This window comes from Lemur catta, chromosome 1 (genome assembly GCF_020740605.2).
Source record: "Lemur catta isolate mLemCat1 chromosome 1, mLemCat1.pri, whole genome shotgun sequence".
In the NCBI taxonomy this organism is placed as follows: Eukaryota; Metazoa; Chordata; class Mammalia; order Primates; family Lemuridae; genus Lemur; species Lemur catta.
Genome location: NC_059128.1, coordinates 169,273,515 through 169,290,401, shown reverse-complemented (window position 1 = coordinate 169,290,401; position 16,887 = coordinate 169,273,515). Strand labels below are relative to the sequence as shown.

The window sequence follows — 16,887 nt, the reverse complement described above, 5'->3', positions numbered from 1 at the left end:
GGTCTTCAGGAGAATGAGCATCCCCCTTCAAGGCATCTGCTCATCTAAAATTACCAGAGAGTTTTCAAGCTCAGGAAGGCTAGTCTTCTCATACACTGGAAAGCAAGCTACTTCCACTGCTATGGGAAGCTCAGAATTATTTGGGGGATGAAAGAGAGCTGTCCAAAGTTGTTAGTTTCATCTGATATCAACCAGATGTCTCTGTTCTAAGTTTCAGGATCCTATTCTTTGCCAATCAAGGTCCTAACTTTGAGATGAGAAACTTGGTGAGAATGAACTAAACTGTCATTGCAACCTTCACAATTCGATTTTTTTTTTGGCTTAATTTTCAGCAGTATCAGCCCTGCACCTAAAAGAGATTCTTTTAACGCTGTCATGGAAGTTCTCTGGTTCTCAGACTGTGATTTAAGCTAAGGATTAATGGACTTGAGCTTGTCATTTTCTCTTTGTAAATGCTTGTGTATTTAAAAGGGTCTGTCTTACACTACTTTCCTTACAGTCATTATTACTGCCATAACACTCAAATACAGCAGCACTTAAGCTTCTAAGGAATGTTACTTGAGTTGGGACTTCATCACAATTAGCCACAGGCAATAGCTTGATTAATTTTCTGAAGTTACTGTATACCTTAGATTACTAACATCCCATTTCCTTGGCAAGGAGCTTACCTCTCCCTTTAATCCCAAGGATATGAATAATCTCCAAATCTCCTCTTTCCTAGTTTGTCTCCTGGGACCAGTTCTTTATCAATCTGGGTTCATTCAAGAGCCAGAAATGACACAGTCATTTGAGTCAGTAGAAGTTATTATAAATGAAAATAACTATGAGAGAGGAATAACTATAAGTGTGTAAAGATAACTCTAAAGGGCATCCTAGAGATTAAGGAGTTTTTTGTTTGTTTGTTTTTTAATTGAGAAGAGTCTCGTTCTGTCACCAGGCCTAGAGTGCTGTGACATCAGCCTAGCTCACAGCAACCTCAAACTCCTGGGCTCAAGCAATCCTGCTGCCTCAGCCTCCAGAGGAGCTGGGACTATAGGCGTGTACCACCACGCCTGGCTAATTTTTCTCTTCTTAGTAGAGATGGGGTCTTGCTCTTGTTCAAGCTGATCTCAGACTCGTGGGACCTCAAGCGATCCTCCCATGTCAGCCTCCAAGAATGCTAGGATTACAGACGCGAGCCACTGTACCCAGCCGAGATTTTTCAAGGAAAAATAAACTTGGAAAGGGGGAGGTCCCCTTCCCCTGACTGGAGTCTTCTCTGAAATGGTGGGGTTGCTGCCCATTGGAATGCAGGTGAAGTTTCACTGCAAATTCTGGCCTTGGCCAGAGCTGGTTAGCAGTTGATGGGCAGCAGGAATCAATACTCTAAGGTATAATCATGTTGAATGTGGTCGACAGTTGCACAGGAAGGGACAGTGCACTGCTGCCAGTATGAGATCTGGAGCATGCCATTGTCCATGTTGGGAGTGCTGCATCAGGAAGGTAATCACCATTCCCAGCCTGGGGCACAAGATCAAAGAAGGACTATACACTCTTGATGTTAGGCTGAGGCAGACCACTACTGAATTTCCTCATATGCACTCACTACTGATGGACCATGCAGGAAGAGTAAAAAGAGTAAACCTCAACATACGACAACCAGGAAGAGGAAGGAGCTCCCTTCCTCCTGTAATACTATTCCAGAGCACTGTACTGATAAAATTTAAGATACTTTTTTTTTTTTTTTTGAGGCAGAGTCCTGCTCTGTCTCCCTGGCTAGAGTGCCATGGCGTCAGCCTAGCTCATAGCAACCTCAAACTCCTGTGCTCAAGCAATCCTTCTGCCTCAGCCTCCCAAGTAGCTGGGACTATAGGCATGCGCCACCATGCCCAGCTAATTTTTTGTATGTATTTTTAGTTGTCCCACTAATTTCTTTCTATTTTTTAGTAGAGATGGGGTCTCGCTCTTGCTCAGGCTGGTTTTGAACTCCTGAGCTCAAACAACCTGCCCGCCACTGCCTCCCAGAGTGCCAGGATTACAGGCGTGAGCCACCTTGCCCGGCCTAAGATACTTCTTAATGTAAAAAAGAAATGATTATAGAGTCTAGTCCACTTTTACAGAGCAGATCCCGAAGGTTTAATGTGGAGCTGAGAAACAGTACATTGATAATTGATGCACAGAGACTTTCCTCATATGTTTGGTTTCTTGACTGTCTCTGTAAGAGAGGTAAGGCATTGAAAGCTGATTGGATGCTCTGTGTGTAAGGATAACATTTGTCTATTTTTTATGACTTATTTTATTATTGGTCCTCATATTTCTAAGATATTTACTTTTTCCTGGAATTCATGCATTTTATCTGAATATGCTTAGATGTGTGTCATTTTTCTATTAAATCTATGTACAACTGGATAAGCTCTGTTAACTTTCAGATTTAAATCTTTTATTGATCAGGTAGATTTTTCTCTTAAAAATTATCAATTTACTTGTCTTTCTTCTCTTTATTCTTTTTTCTGCCTCTCAATAACTATTAATGTTAGATCTAGCAGATATATCTACCAAATATTTTACTCCTTGATTCGTGAATTCTGTGTGTTTTTGTTTTATGTGTTGAGATTTTTTTCCCCCACCCAATTTCCAGGTTATTAAATTTGTTCTCCTTAGTGATTATGCTTTTATTCATCCAGGGAATATTACTTTTTCTTTCTTCTTGGTTGCAGAATCTTTTATGCATATTATTTTGCTTTGATTCCTTTAGACTCTCTAATTCATGTAGTGAAGTCAGATTACTAGGGTCCCTCCATTGGCACAAATTCACACATAGTGGCTTGTTGTGATCTTTCTTGTGAATTGAATAGTACTTTCCCATTCACCCTTAAGAGTGTGAAGCAACTTAGTTTATATGTTTGCCCCTGAAGTTCCTTTGAGACCAAAAATTTGCAGTAGGCTCTCCTAGAACCATACATATCCGGACTTAATAGCTTAAAAAAAGATTTGGGAATCTGTGAAGATGTCAGTTAGTGAAGGAACAGAAAATCCTAGTCCACTCTGTAGGCCTTTTTAAAGAATGCAAGTTCAAGCTGACATCTTCCCAAAACTCCTCTGATGAGAACCTCTGCAAGATATAGTAATTCTAGCCAGGTGAGGTGGCTTACTTCTGTAATCCTAGCTACTCCGGAAACTTGAGGTGGGAGAATCACTTGGGGCTAGCAGTTCAAGATCCAGCCTAAGCGATACAGCAAGACCCTGTCTCTACAAAAAAAGAAAGAAAGAAAGAAAGAAAGGAAGGAAGGAAGGAAGGAAGGAAGGAAGGGAGGGAGGGAGGGAGGGAAGGAAGGAAGGAAGGAAGGGAAAGGAAGGAAGGAAGGAAGGAAGGAAGGAAGGAAGGAAGGAAGGAAGGAAGGGAAAGAAGGAAGGAAGGAAGGAAGGAAGGGAGGGAGGGAGGGAGGGAGGGAGGGAAGGAAGGGAAGGAAGGAAGGAAGGAAGGAGAAAGAAAAGAAAGAAAGAAAAGAAAGAAGAAAGAAAGAAAGAAAAAAAATTGGCTGAACATGGTGGTGTACACCTGAAGTCCCAAATACTCAGGAGGCTGATGCAGGAAGATTTCTTGAGCCTAGGGGTTCAAGACCAGCCAATCAATCAATCAGTCAATAAATTAAATAAATAAATAAATAACAATAAAGTAATTATAGAGGCAGAATAATAAAATAAATAAAATAATTACAAAGGGAACTGAGAAGCTGGTGAGAAATATTATAAGAACTTGACATTTGGAGGACTGATAATTAAATTACTTCTTTGCTGTGCCATTTTTACTTAAACATCACTATTACAGTACTCAAATTTAAACCTGTTTGAGTTAACAGGTTAAATTGAAAAGTATGTATACTTGTTGAAAATGGCTTTCTATTTCAAAAGCAGAATAATACAAAAGAAAAAACAAAACTAAGCTTAATATCACGTGAAACTATAAAATATATTTGTCATGGGACATTCTACTTATTTTTCTGAAAAATGGTATTGAAATGATGTTGAAAGCTTTGATTCCATTTCTAACTAAGGTGAGATGAAAATAGGGCCTATCATGGGATGAAGGTCCACATTATTTATCGAAGCTTAAAAACAAATTTCTCTGAGTTTAGGCAGTAATATAGCTGCATAAAAGGCCAATGATAAGATAATAGCCTAAGATAATGGCCTGAAACTGCACTTAATACAGAAGTAGGAATGAAAGAAATAACATTGTGTCTGTAAGATCAATCAGTTTGTCTCCATAAGCCCCTAGTTACATTTTAAAAATATAAAACAATAAAAACAAAACAAAATAAAGTAGGCTTTAATAGCTCTGAAAATCAAGAATGTTTTCATTTATACCTGAAAATAAAATAGCCTGGTCTCATGGAGTAATAAATAAATTTCTTTCTAACTGTTTATATCTGCATTCACAGAATGTATGTGTATGATATTGCTAAAAGCTACGTTGAAAAAAATTACCTAAATATTTATTATATACAGTGATTTTCAGTGTGGAAAAGGGACGGTCTTTCACTTGATTCCTGATAAGGGTCTTGAGTTTACAAAGTACCGTAATGTATATTATCTTTGGCATCTGCATGTCTTTCTCCAAAACAAATGAATCTACTCTTGAGCAGCAGTATAGAATACTAATTCTCTATGCCCTTGTCTGTTTAACCAAGGTTCTATCCAATGACTTTCTAAAAACATATATTTACCTAATAGAGTTTGAAGAATATGGATTCAGTGTACTGCATCCATATTCTTTAATCTTGATATCCAGAATGAATTGATTGATCTTTTCAGTTTACCTTATAAGGAGCTTTGAGACAGATTTAAAGCTCATTTTTATCTACCATTGACTGTTCTGCTCATGTTTGTATTTCCTCTTTGTGGCATTGACAACTTTCTGTTTTCTCTTTATATTCCTTTCTCAGTTTAAAATGTTATTTTTCTAACTGCCTCATATTCCTTATGGTGTAAACCAGAATATTAATGTAGTACAATATGATAAAAATCATGTTTTTCATTCTGGCTAGCATAGATTCATTTCATTTGTATTACTAGTTACATTGCATTCTACAGTACGGCTATACTGTAATTTAGTGAAACATTTGTTCATAGATATTTAAATTATTTATGGGGTTTTTTTTTTTTTTTTTTTGGTCCCAGTACTGGGGTAAACAATAGTATAATATCCATGTAAGTAAGTATTTTCTGTATGTGGGTGGAAGGCTGTGTGTAAATGTTAGCATGAGGGGCAGCTTTGTCAGAGATGACTGGCTATTTACCAAAAATTAATTTTTCCATATTCATAGTGAAGAAAGTTCAAGGAGGCTACTAGCAAACAGACTCCATTTCTCCACTCCTTTATATCTGGATATGGCTAATTAACAAGTTCTTGCCAATAAAATAGTAACTGAAGTGATAGTCACCACTTCCAAATCTGACATACAAAAATTTCCCATGAAATTTGTCTTTATGGTTTTCTTTTCCATTAACTGTTTATTTACCTTGGAAGGCACTTATGAGGATATTAGACTCTGTCAGCCTAGGTTCCAGAATGATTTTTGTCTGTAATTTGTGATTCTGATGTTCTAAAGCTATGGGCTTCTGTTTGAGGATCTGTGGCTGTGTTATCAGAAATGGTCTTTCTGGTGTCTTGGAATTATACTGCATAAGTTTTTTTACCTTCCAAATAAGGACAATCAGCATTGGAATATTATGTTTATTAAGGTGGATCATTGATTTAGAGCTCTCTTTTATAGGTATTTAAGGTATAACATAGCTATAAATTATAAATATTTAAAGCTGTATGTTTTCCTGTAAACATTGCTTTAGCTGCATTCTACAGATTTTGATATGTTGTGTTTTCATTATATTCAGTTCAAAATAGTTTCTAATTACCAAGCATTTGGGAGCATTTTAGATATATTTTGTTCTTGATTTCTAATTTAAATCTGTTATGGCCAGGGAGCATGCTCTGTATTATTTCAGTTCTTCAGAACTTACAGAAGTTTCATTTATGGTCTATTTCGGTAAATATTATATGTATTTTAAAAAAATATTTGTTCCATAATGGATGGTATTATTTTTTATACATGTTGATGAGATCTTATTTATTAGTAGTACTATTCAAATTTTCCATATATGTATTTTTTTGTCTGTTTGCTGCTTCTATCAGTTACTAAGAGATGTGTTAAAAATCTCAGTCATGACTACGAATTTGCATATTTCTTTTAGTTCAATTTTTGCTTTATGTATTTTGAGACTTTTGTTATTTGGTGTATAAATTTAGTGTTGTAATAGCTTCCTGAGGAATTTACCGTTTTGTTGTTATAAAATCTCTCTCTTTATGTTTGGTAATATTCCTTGTCTTGATTTCTACTTTGTCTGATATGAATATAACCAATTTCTTATGGTTAATGTTTGCATGATATATATATTTTTTATCATTTCATTGATGCCTATCTGTGCTCTTATAGTAAAAGTGTGTCTCTTGCAAATATCGTGTGATTGGTTCTTTTTATCCAGTTTGGACAATCATTCTTTGTTAAGAGGAGTGATTAGTCCACTTGCTTGATTTTGCTTTTATTTTTTGTTTTGGTTTTTTAGTCTGAAAAAATATATTTTGCCTTTATATGAAAGAGTTTTTTGTTTGGGTTTTGTTCGTTTTTTGTTTTAACCAAATAAAAAAATCTTGATGTGCCGTGTGCATTGGCTTATGCCTGTAATCCCAGCACTCTTGGAGGCCAAGGTGGGAGGAGTGCTTGAGGCCAGCAGTTTGAGACCAGACTGGACAATACAGCAAGACCCTTTCATTACAAAGAAACTTTTTAAAAATTAGCCTAGTGTGGTGGCACATATCTGTAGTCCTAGCTACTTGGGAGGCTGAGGTGGAAGGCTCACTTGAGCCTAGAAGTTCAAAGTTGCAGTCCAGTGACCTATGATTGCACCACTGCACTCTAGCCTGGGTGACAGAGTGAGACCTCATTTCTAAAAAAGAAAAAATTCTGGATGGACGGTGTTTTTTCTTTCTTCGTTACCTAAATACGCATTTCCATTATCCATGGGCTTGTACTATTTTTGACATGAAGTGTGCTATCCATTCTATCCTTTGTTCCCCTATGTGCACCCTCTGGCTGCTTAAAATATTTTTCTGATTTGGTTAGGATGTGCCTTATGTGGTTTTCTTTCTTCTTTTAAAAATCCTTACCCTAGCCATGACTCCGTGTATTATGACAGGCTGCATGTCTACTCACCTATGTCCATACTTGGCAGTGCTTATAACAGTCACCAGGCTTTGCCAACCCAAGAAAAGGTCTTATCTCTCTGGAATTTAGTTCCTTAGATTTTTGTCTTCACAACTCTCTGAGTGCTTTTAAAAAGTTAACTGTTTTTACTTGTAGATTAACCAATTATATATGTGTCATTTATTAAACCATCCTTTTTCCTCTAAAATTGAAATATCTCCTTTGTCATAGTTTAAGTTCTACATATATCTGGATCTATTTCTGTACTTTGTTCTTTCATATTATTTGTTTTCTGTCCTTTTTTTTTTAAACAGACAGGCTCTTACTCTGTCACCCTGGCTGAAGTGCAATGGTATGATCACAGCTCACTGCAACCTTGAACTGCTGGGCTCAAGCAATCCTCCTGTCTCAGCCTTGCGAGTAGCTAGGACTACAGGCTCACTGCACCATGCTTGGCTTTTTAAATTTTTTGTAGAAAGAGGTTCTTGCTATGTTGCCCAGGCTGGTCTCAAACTCCTGGCCTCAGGAGATCCTCCTTAGCCACCTAAAATTCTGGTATTAAACCACTGTGCCTGACCTATTATTTGTAATATATTTTGTTTTTCAGTTCCTTTGTAGTAAGTTTAGTATTTCTAATGCAAGTTCCTGTGCACTAGTTTGACTCAGTATTTTGCACTCTTCATATATATAACTGGTTGGAGTATAAATTGATGGTATTATTTGGGAATGAAAGAAAATTTTGGTCACCATGTCTAAAGTATGTTCATAGTGCTGGGCCCTAGGTATAAGTGGTTATTTAAATGGCTTCTTCCTCAGCTCTGTGCCACACTTTATTACCTAGGTTGCAGAGCATTTCTGCTTGTGCCCTGAGGCTAAAAGTTACTTTTGACTTGCTCTATTCGCCTCTAGTCCTCACCATTATCCTGAGCTCATAGCGCCTGACGCATTTTCAGCAGAGCTGAACCTTGAACAAATATCATGACATTCTTTCTTTTTAACCCTCTTTTACCACTGTAATCTTCTTTCTAATTCTCTGTTTACTTTAAAAACAAAACCTCCCAGACACTAATGTGATGAGACAGGGAAATAGTATTATGTACAAAAAATCCTCTCGTTTGCTTTTGGAAGAAGGGAAAGTGGTTCTCTTCAATAAAAGACTATTAAAGAAGGTATATGCCCAACCAGAATGGGTTAAAATGAAAGAACTGAGAATACTTGGGATTGGTGAGGATGTGGAGCACCTGGAAATCTCATACATTGCTGGTGGAAGTATTAATATAATTTACTATACTTTTTTGGGGAAATTGTTGGGCATTGTCTACTGATCCTTGACATATGTGTACACTGTGTTAAAAAAGTCTGCTGTTGGGTATAGAAAACAGAAAAGAGTGTTTATGTCCATCAGAAGGTGTGTACAGTTATGTTTATGATAGCCCTAAATTGGAAACAACACTCATGTCCATCGACAATAAGATGAGTAATAAATTGTGGTATAGTCATACAATGAAATACTACCCATCAGTTCAAAAGGGAATTAGTAATATGCATAAAAATGTGGCCGAATATTACTGATACAACTTTGCTTGAAAGAAGTCAAATGCAAGAGATAGCACCATTTATATGATTTTCAAAAACATATCAAACTAATTTATGGTAACAAGCATTAGAATAATACCCTTTGTGCTAGGGAGGTAACTGACTAGAAAGGAGCATGTTTCAATTCTGGAAATGTTTTATATCTTCCTCTTGGTTATGGTTACATTGGTTGTATGTATTTGTGAAAATTAATCAAGGTATAACCGAAGATTTGTGCATTTTACTATATATAAATATATCTCAATACACATAATTTAAACAAATTTATATTTTTATACATTTCCTTTGACCCCTACCCATGAAAATCTCAGTCCTGCCCACTGGACTGCTAACTGGAATCACATTGAATTTGCCTCACGAGTTGAGAAAACTTAGACTTTATTGATACTGTACTCTTTCTTTCTTTTTTTTTGTAATTCAGAACTTGATGCTTACTGGGGGCATTTGTTTTTATATCCTATAAGTTTTTATAATTTTCCTTATTAAGAATTCTCTTGAATTTATTCTTAGGTATTTTTAGTTGTGAACAGGCTACTTATCCATTTATGTTTCCTAGTTATTGCAGTATTAAAAAGTTATTTTGTACATTTATCTTTTGTCAGCCACCTTGTCAAATTTTTCTGTTATTAATGTTTTGAATCACTTTAATAGAGACTGTTAGGTTTTCTTATCTGTGGGAATGGAGAAATGTCTTTAGTAATATTTTCCTAGTTTTTGCAATAACTAAAAACTTTAAACCTATGTTAAATGGTTAGGGAGTTATCCTTACCTTGTTCTTTGAAGTTGAAATGCCTTAAGTATTTCAAGACCAAATATATTTTAGTCTTTGTCTTTATCTTCTTTAAGTAGATTGCATCTAATCCTAGTTTTCGTAGAAATGTTTTATTGGGATTGGCAGTAGAATTATATCAGATATCTTTTCCACATCTAGTAATCATTTTATTTTTCTCTTTTGTTGATAAATTCAGGTATTTGATTTCGTATTCTTACATTCCTGAAAAAAATGTATTTTGTTATATATGATATGTGCTCTTTTTATGCACTACTGGTGGATTAGGTTTTTTGATACACAGAAAGTTTATTTGTATGTGTAAGTGAAGTTTGAATATTGTTATCTATACTTGTTTAATAATTATCAGACTTCATGGAATTGGAAAGGTCAGTTTTGTGTTATGCTGTATTGTGAACAAATCTCTGAAACCTAGTAACTTACCTTTTATTAGCTTTTAAAAGTGGGGGAATCTCTACTTTTATTAGGGTACAGAGAAATAACTTCAGGTAAGTAATTTTCCTGTTCAAACAGACACACAAACACACAAACTTTTTTGAAAATTTATTTGCTATAATACTAAAATTTTTTCAAGTTTTCATTTTTATTTTTTTTCCACAGTCCGTGGTGGATGACTGGATTGAATCATATAAACAAGACAGGGACATCGCACTTCTGGATTTAATCAACTTTTTTATCCAGTGTTCAGGATGTCGAGGTACATAATGTTGGAATAAATGATGTACATTGAGCCTGTCAGTCCAGCACTATGACTTTTACTTCACCTACTGCTAGTCATATATAATTCATCCTAAAATTACGTGGTAATCTGTTTCTGATAGAGAAAATTATTCGTAAATTATTTAGGGATATTCCATTTTTGTTCTGGTTCAGTTTTGTTCCTATAAAGTAATATATTTCTGTTTATGAAATTTGAGAAAGAAATCTAAAATTCATTCAGTAGCTTTATGAATTTATTTTTTAGCTCATAAGCTTTTATAATTTTTACTCATATTATTTGTGTATATGCTGCATGTTAGAAAGTGTGCTAGTTGTTCACATTCATTATTTTGTATCCTTGCCAGTAATTTGGCCCTTATTTTTAAATACTTGAAGCTCAATTAATTTGCTTAAGATAACATGAGTAGCAGAATCAGATGTCTTAAGTTTACAACAGTAAGACATTTAAAGTGAAATTTTATTTTTATCTTTTTTTTTTTTTTGAGACAGAGTCTTGCTGTGTTGCCTGGGCTAGAGTGAGTGCCGTGGCATCAGCCTAGCTCACAGCAACCTCAAACTCCTGGGCTTAAGCGATCCTACTGCCTCAGCCTCCCAAGTAGCTGGGACTACAGGCATGTGACACCATGCCCGGCTAATGTTTTCTCTATATATTTTTAGTTGGCCAGATAATTTCTTTCTATTTTTAGTAGAGATGAGGTCTTGCTCAGGCTGGTCTTGAACTCCTGACCTCGAGCGATCCACTTGCCTCAGCCTCCCAGAGCGCTAGGATTACAGGCATGAGCCACCGCGCCCGGCCATTTTTATCATTTTAATAGATATTTTTCTCCTAGAATTCATAAATCTTAGGTTAAATTATACTACATGGGGGAAATTAGTTGTTAAATGATCATTCTCTGCTTTCTAATATAGAAAGAATAGTAAATCTCTTATTGAGATCACTGATCAAAAAGGTTTCTTAAAGGCTTGCTTATTTATGTCCCACGTATCTCTTACCATATTGACATAGGTAGTTTATCAAATATTTACAGAGCACGTCTCTTGTACCTGATACTGTGCCAGGGTATACAAAGGTTATCAAGGCCATTTCTGCCCCTATAAAGTATTATGGTACGTGTAATTTTTTAAAAGAGTCGTTATTGTGAGGAACAAAGAGGGAAATGTACAAATAGTTAAGTAAAGTGCTCAGAGTTACGATAAGAATAATAAAAATGGTTACTGTTTAACGACTGTTTAGTACCAAGCTATGTGTTTTACATACATTAGCTCCATTTAATCTTTGTTAACAATCCTATCAGGCAGATATGATTCTTTATTTTGTAGATCAGGAAACTAAGATTAAGGATTTAGGTAGTTTATTGCAAGTCACACAGTAAGTGCCAAACATAAGATTCAGAATTAGGGTGTCTTAGCTGGAATCTGTATCTCTAATCACGTAACACTATGGGAATAACAAGGAAGGGATGCTAATCCAGCCCAGGTTGTGTGAATGTAAAGAGATTGTAAAAAGTACATCCTAGGCCAGGCACGGTGGCTCACGCCTATAATCCTAGCACTCTGGGAGGCCGAGGCGGGTGGATTGCTCGAGGTCAGGAGTTCGAGACCAGCCTCAGCAAGAGCGAGACCCCCGTCTCTACTAAAAAAAAATAGAAAGAAATTATCTGGCCAACTAAAAATATATATAGAAAAAATTAGCCGGGCATGGCGCATGCCTGTAGTCCCAGCTACTTGGGAGGCTGAGGCAGTAGGATTGCTTAAGCCCAGGAGTTTGAGGTTGCTGTGAGCTAGGCTGATGCCACAGCACTCACTCTAGCCTGGGCAACACAGCGAGACTCTGTCTCAAAAAAAAAAAAAAAAAAAAGTACATCCTAAGAGAAAGCAAACTCCAAGATGAGATTAAAGATGAGTTAAAGGGAGGAGAAAGACAAAAAGGTAACAGATTGTGCAAAAAGGCCTTAAGACAAGAAAGCTTTAAAGAAGGCATAGAGTTCTGTGGCTGAATCCTAGAGTATGGAGAGGGGTAGGGAACCTGCAGCCTTGGTGCCACATGTGGCCCCTAGGTTATTTGAAAGTAAGAGAATTTATTCATTTTAAAGCCTTAAAATAGGTGAGGCATGCACTGATTATGTATTTTATATAAATTTTGTCATCTAGCCCTGTTAATGAATAGTCCTGTTGGATTGGGTTTTAATTTTACAACAACTAGTAGTTTTTAAAATTTTTCTTTTTGAAATTTATTCCCATGGTTCAGAAAACCAAAAAAATTTAAAAGTTATATAATAACGTCTTTACCACTTCTACCTTCCCATCCATCACACACAGTTAACTGTTCTTAACTAGTTTGTTGTATATCCTCCTTTCTGCCTGCCTATTAATTTCCATACCTATAGTTAGGAACATATATACTCTTTCCTTCCTTCCCCAACTGTCTTACACAGAAAATACTGGTGTATACAGATCTTTCTCCTCCTCTTTTTTTTTTTAATACAGCATCGTTGTATTCCTTTTTATATGTATAGAATGTATATACAAGAATTTAACTAATCTTCTGTTAAAAGATCATTGCATTATTTGTAGTTTTCTATTACAGACAGTATTGTAATGAGTAATTTTGTGTATACCATATTTGCTCTTTATGAAAGAATGTCTGTAGGGAAGTGTATTTCTTATTATATTAAATATTACCCAATTGCCAGCTACAGGAATTCTACTCCCTTTTACTCCCATCAGTAATGTATTAAAATATGTTTCTTTTTAGCCTTTTCAACAAAGTGTATTTATCAAGCTTTTGGATTAGTTTTATGAATGATTTAAAAATAATAGTAGTAGTGGGTTTTTTTTGTTAAAATGCTATGAAATTCACATAACATAAAACTAACCATTTTAAATTGTACAATTCAGTGGCATTTAGTACATTTATCATGTTGTCCGTCTGTCTTAATTTGGGTTGCTATAACAAAGTACCATGGACTAGGTGGCTTACAAACAAAAAAAGTTTATATCTCACGGTTCTGGAGGCTGGAAGTCTGAGATCAGGGTGCCAGAATCACCTGGTTCTGGTGAGGACCCTCTTCTAGATTGTACTCTATAGTCTTCTAGTTGTATACTCACATGGTGTAAAGAAGATGAGAGAGCTCTCTGCCACTTCCCACCCCCACCCCCCAGCTCTTTTTTGAGGTTTGGTCTCTGTATGTTGCCTAGGCAGGACCCTAACTCCTCCACTCAAGCGATCCAAGTAGCTGGAACTTCAGCCACATTCCACCATGCCTGGGCTTATGGGGTTTCTTTTATAAGGGCACTATTCTCATTTATGAGGGCTCCACCCTCAGCACTTTTACCTTCCAAAGGCCCCACCTTCTAATACCAATGGGGTTAGGATTTCAATATACAAATTTTGGGAGGACACACATTCAGCCTATTGTAGCATCTCTCTTGTGGTTCAAAACTTTAAAAAACACCACAGAAAAATACTCTATACCCATTAACTAATCACTTCTTATTCTTTTCTTGCCCCATGACCTGGCAACCACTAATCTGCTTTCTGTCCCTATGGATTTGCCTATTGTATATATAGGCAAATATATAGTATAGTTCCTTTTATATAAAAGGAACCATACAATATGTGATTTGTGTCTGACTTCTTTCACTTAGCATATGTTTTAGAAGTTCATTTAAAGTTATAATTTGTGTCAATAGTTCATTCCTTTTATAGCTGAATAATATTCCATGGTATGTAAATATCACAGTTTGTTTATTCATTCATCTGTTGATGGACATTTGAGTTGTTTTCACCTTTTGGCTACTGTGAATGTCGCTACTTTGCACATTCATAAACAAGTGTCTGTCTTAGTACCTGTTCTCAAGTCTTTGGGGTGCAAATTCTTAGGAGTAGAATTCCTGGGTGATATGGTAATTTTGTTTAGACTTTTTGAGGAACAATCAAACTTTTCCACAGTGCCTGCAGAAGAGTATGAGGGTTCCTATTTTTTCACATCCTCTACAACACTTGTTATTTTACTTTTTAAAAATTGTAGCCATCCTATTAGGTATAAAGTGGTATCATTGTGGTTTTAATTTATGTTTCCCTGATGACTAATGATATGGAACATTTGTCATGTGCATTTTTGCCATTTCTATGTTTTTAGAAGAAATATGCATTCAAGTCCTTTGCTTATTTTAAAATTAGATTATGCATCTTTGTTGGTGAGTTCCAAGAGTTCTTTATATATTCTGGATGCTAAACCCTATCAAGGATATAACTTGCAACTATTTTCTCCCATTGTCTAGGTTGTCTTTCTACTTTTTTAATGATGTCCTTTGATGCACAACAGTTTACATTTTATTAGATCCAATTTATCTACTATTTCTTTTTTTGTTCATGTTTGTTTTAAATTTGAGACTCCATTGCCAAATCCAAGGTCATGAAGATTTACCCTCTGTTTCCTTTTAATTGTCATATAGTTTTAGATTTTATATTTAGGTCATTAATCCATAATTAATTCTTGTATGTGGGGTGATGTTAGTTTGTATTTCTCCAGTGAATCAGGGTTAAGAAACATTTCTGTTTCTTTTTCTGTGAATTCTCTGTTCCTATCCCTTGCCCATTTTTCTTTGCTACCTTCATAGTTCTTGAAAAGGCATATTTTGATGAAACAGGTCTTAAAACATTTTTCTAAAAAAGGCATAGATGCATACTTTCTTAATATGATTAACAATGAAAGCACACTGTCCTTTACATCAATAGAATATAATAAAAGTCCTGATATAGATGTAAGTACTTATGAGACATTAGTAAACATACCTTAAAACATAGGAAAAGAAAACACCTTCACTTATAAATAGAAAGTTTGCAAAATAAAACTATATTTAGTTGTCATTTTTTTTCATCGATCAGATTGGCAGAAGTTAAAAATTATGACAACACTCTGTTAGTGAGGCTGAGGGGAAAAACAAACACTGGTACATTGTTGGCTGGAAAACAAATTGAAACAACTGTTATATAAGGGGATTTGGCAATATCTACAAAAACTACCTTTATGCTTGTCTGTTGACCTAACCATCCTACTTGTGGGATTTTTGCCTTGAAGATATACCTGCAGCAATAAGAAAATAAGTGCGCACAGTCAGTGAAACATTTTAATTGCAAAATATTGGACACAACCCAGATGCTTCTATATTGGAGAGTGATTGAATAAACACAGTGGGACTTTCTGTCACTGTAAAAAAGAACAAAGAAGATCCTTGTGAGCTGATGTAGGGAGATTTCCAGGATATATTTTTAAAGGCAAAATGCAACCTGCAAAAGAGTATCTAAAGTATGCAACTTTTTTTGTAAGAAAGAGAAAATGAGATCTACACATGTATCTGCTCATTTGATGGAAAAGAAATACAAGAAGGGATAAACCGTAGAATAATGAGATTGGTCACATACAGAATGTGTATGTGTGTGTGTGTGCAGTCTCACACATGTAAAGTGGAAAGTTTAAAGGGAATTGAGGTGGAAGAATGACACTTAATTTGAATATAGTTTTTGAATAGTCTTGACTTTTGGAGCAATCTTAATATTTCACATCTTCAAGATAAAGAAAGGCAACAAAGATGGAGGTAAAATTCTAAAATTGAATACAAACAGAACAAATGACCCATACTGTAATAACACAGCCACTCTAAAGGTTGTAAAAGTATTAACCAAAGTAAATTTTGAACTCAGTTCTTGAGCTGTAAAACTAGTGTGGGGGAAATTTTGACAAAGAACACAGTGTTTACTTAGACTCAAAGTGTCTCCTTATAAGATATTTACTATTTACAGTGGGGAAAATAGAAACTTCACAGAGTAGAAACTTAATAGACACCACTTTAACCAAATGATGACAGCAAACATTGCAAATTATGGAATTAATTGACAGTATGTGTTTTTTGATATGCACTTAGAAGAACTTAACATCACTTCTGTAGTATTCTTGCCAAAAATGCGTAGCCTGAATCTGCTCATGGAAACATTGGACAAGTTCAATGGAGGTATATTCTTCAAAATAACTATCCCATACTATGTGAAAATGTCAGTGTCATGATAGAAATAACTCCGAAATGGTTCCAGCTTAAAGGAGACTAAAGAAACATGGCATTTAACTGCAGTGGATAATCTTAGAATTTCTTTTGACATAAAGGATGTTATTGAGATTCATGCTGAAATATAAATTAGTTCCATGTATTAGAACATATATATTGTATCATTGTTAATTTCATGATTCTGATCATTGTACTGTAGTTATATAATAGATTTTTTTGTTTGAGGAAAATATATGCTGAAGTATTAAAGGTAAAAGGAATATCATGTCTACAGCTTACTCTTACTCAGAAAAAAATGCATGGGTATGTAAAGGACTAAAGAAGGATAAGATAGATGTAAATTGTATACATCTGAAGAATTTGGGTGAAGGGTATTCAGAAATTCTTTGTACTTGGCTTACTTTTCTGTATGTCTAAAATTATGTCAAATTTTTAAAAATGAAAGAAAATAAAAGTTTTAACTCCAAAGCCAGC

The 16,887-nt window shown here is 35.2% G+C and overlaps 1 protein-coding gene across 1 annotated transcript in view; it reads left to right on the top strand.

The window, feature by feature from the left end:
* Window positions 1–16,887, top strand: part of STAG1 (stromal antigen 1) — a 342,007-nt gene that overhangs the window by 149,245 nt on the left and 175,875 nt on the right. Inside the window, exon 5 of the mRNA XM_045539117.1 lies at window positions 10,228–10,324. Coding sequence (XP_045395073.1) covers window positions 10,228–10,324 — 97 coding nt within the window. The remainder of the gene's footprint in view (window positions 1–10,227; window positions 10,325–16,887) is intronic.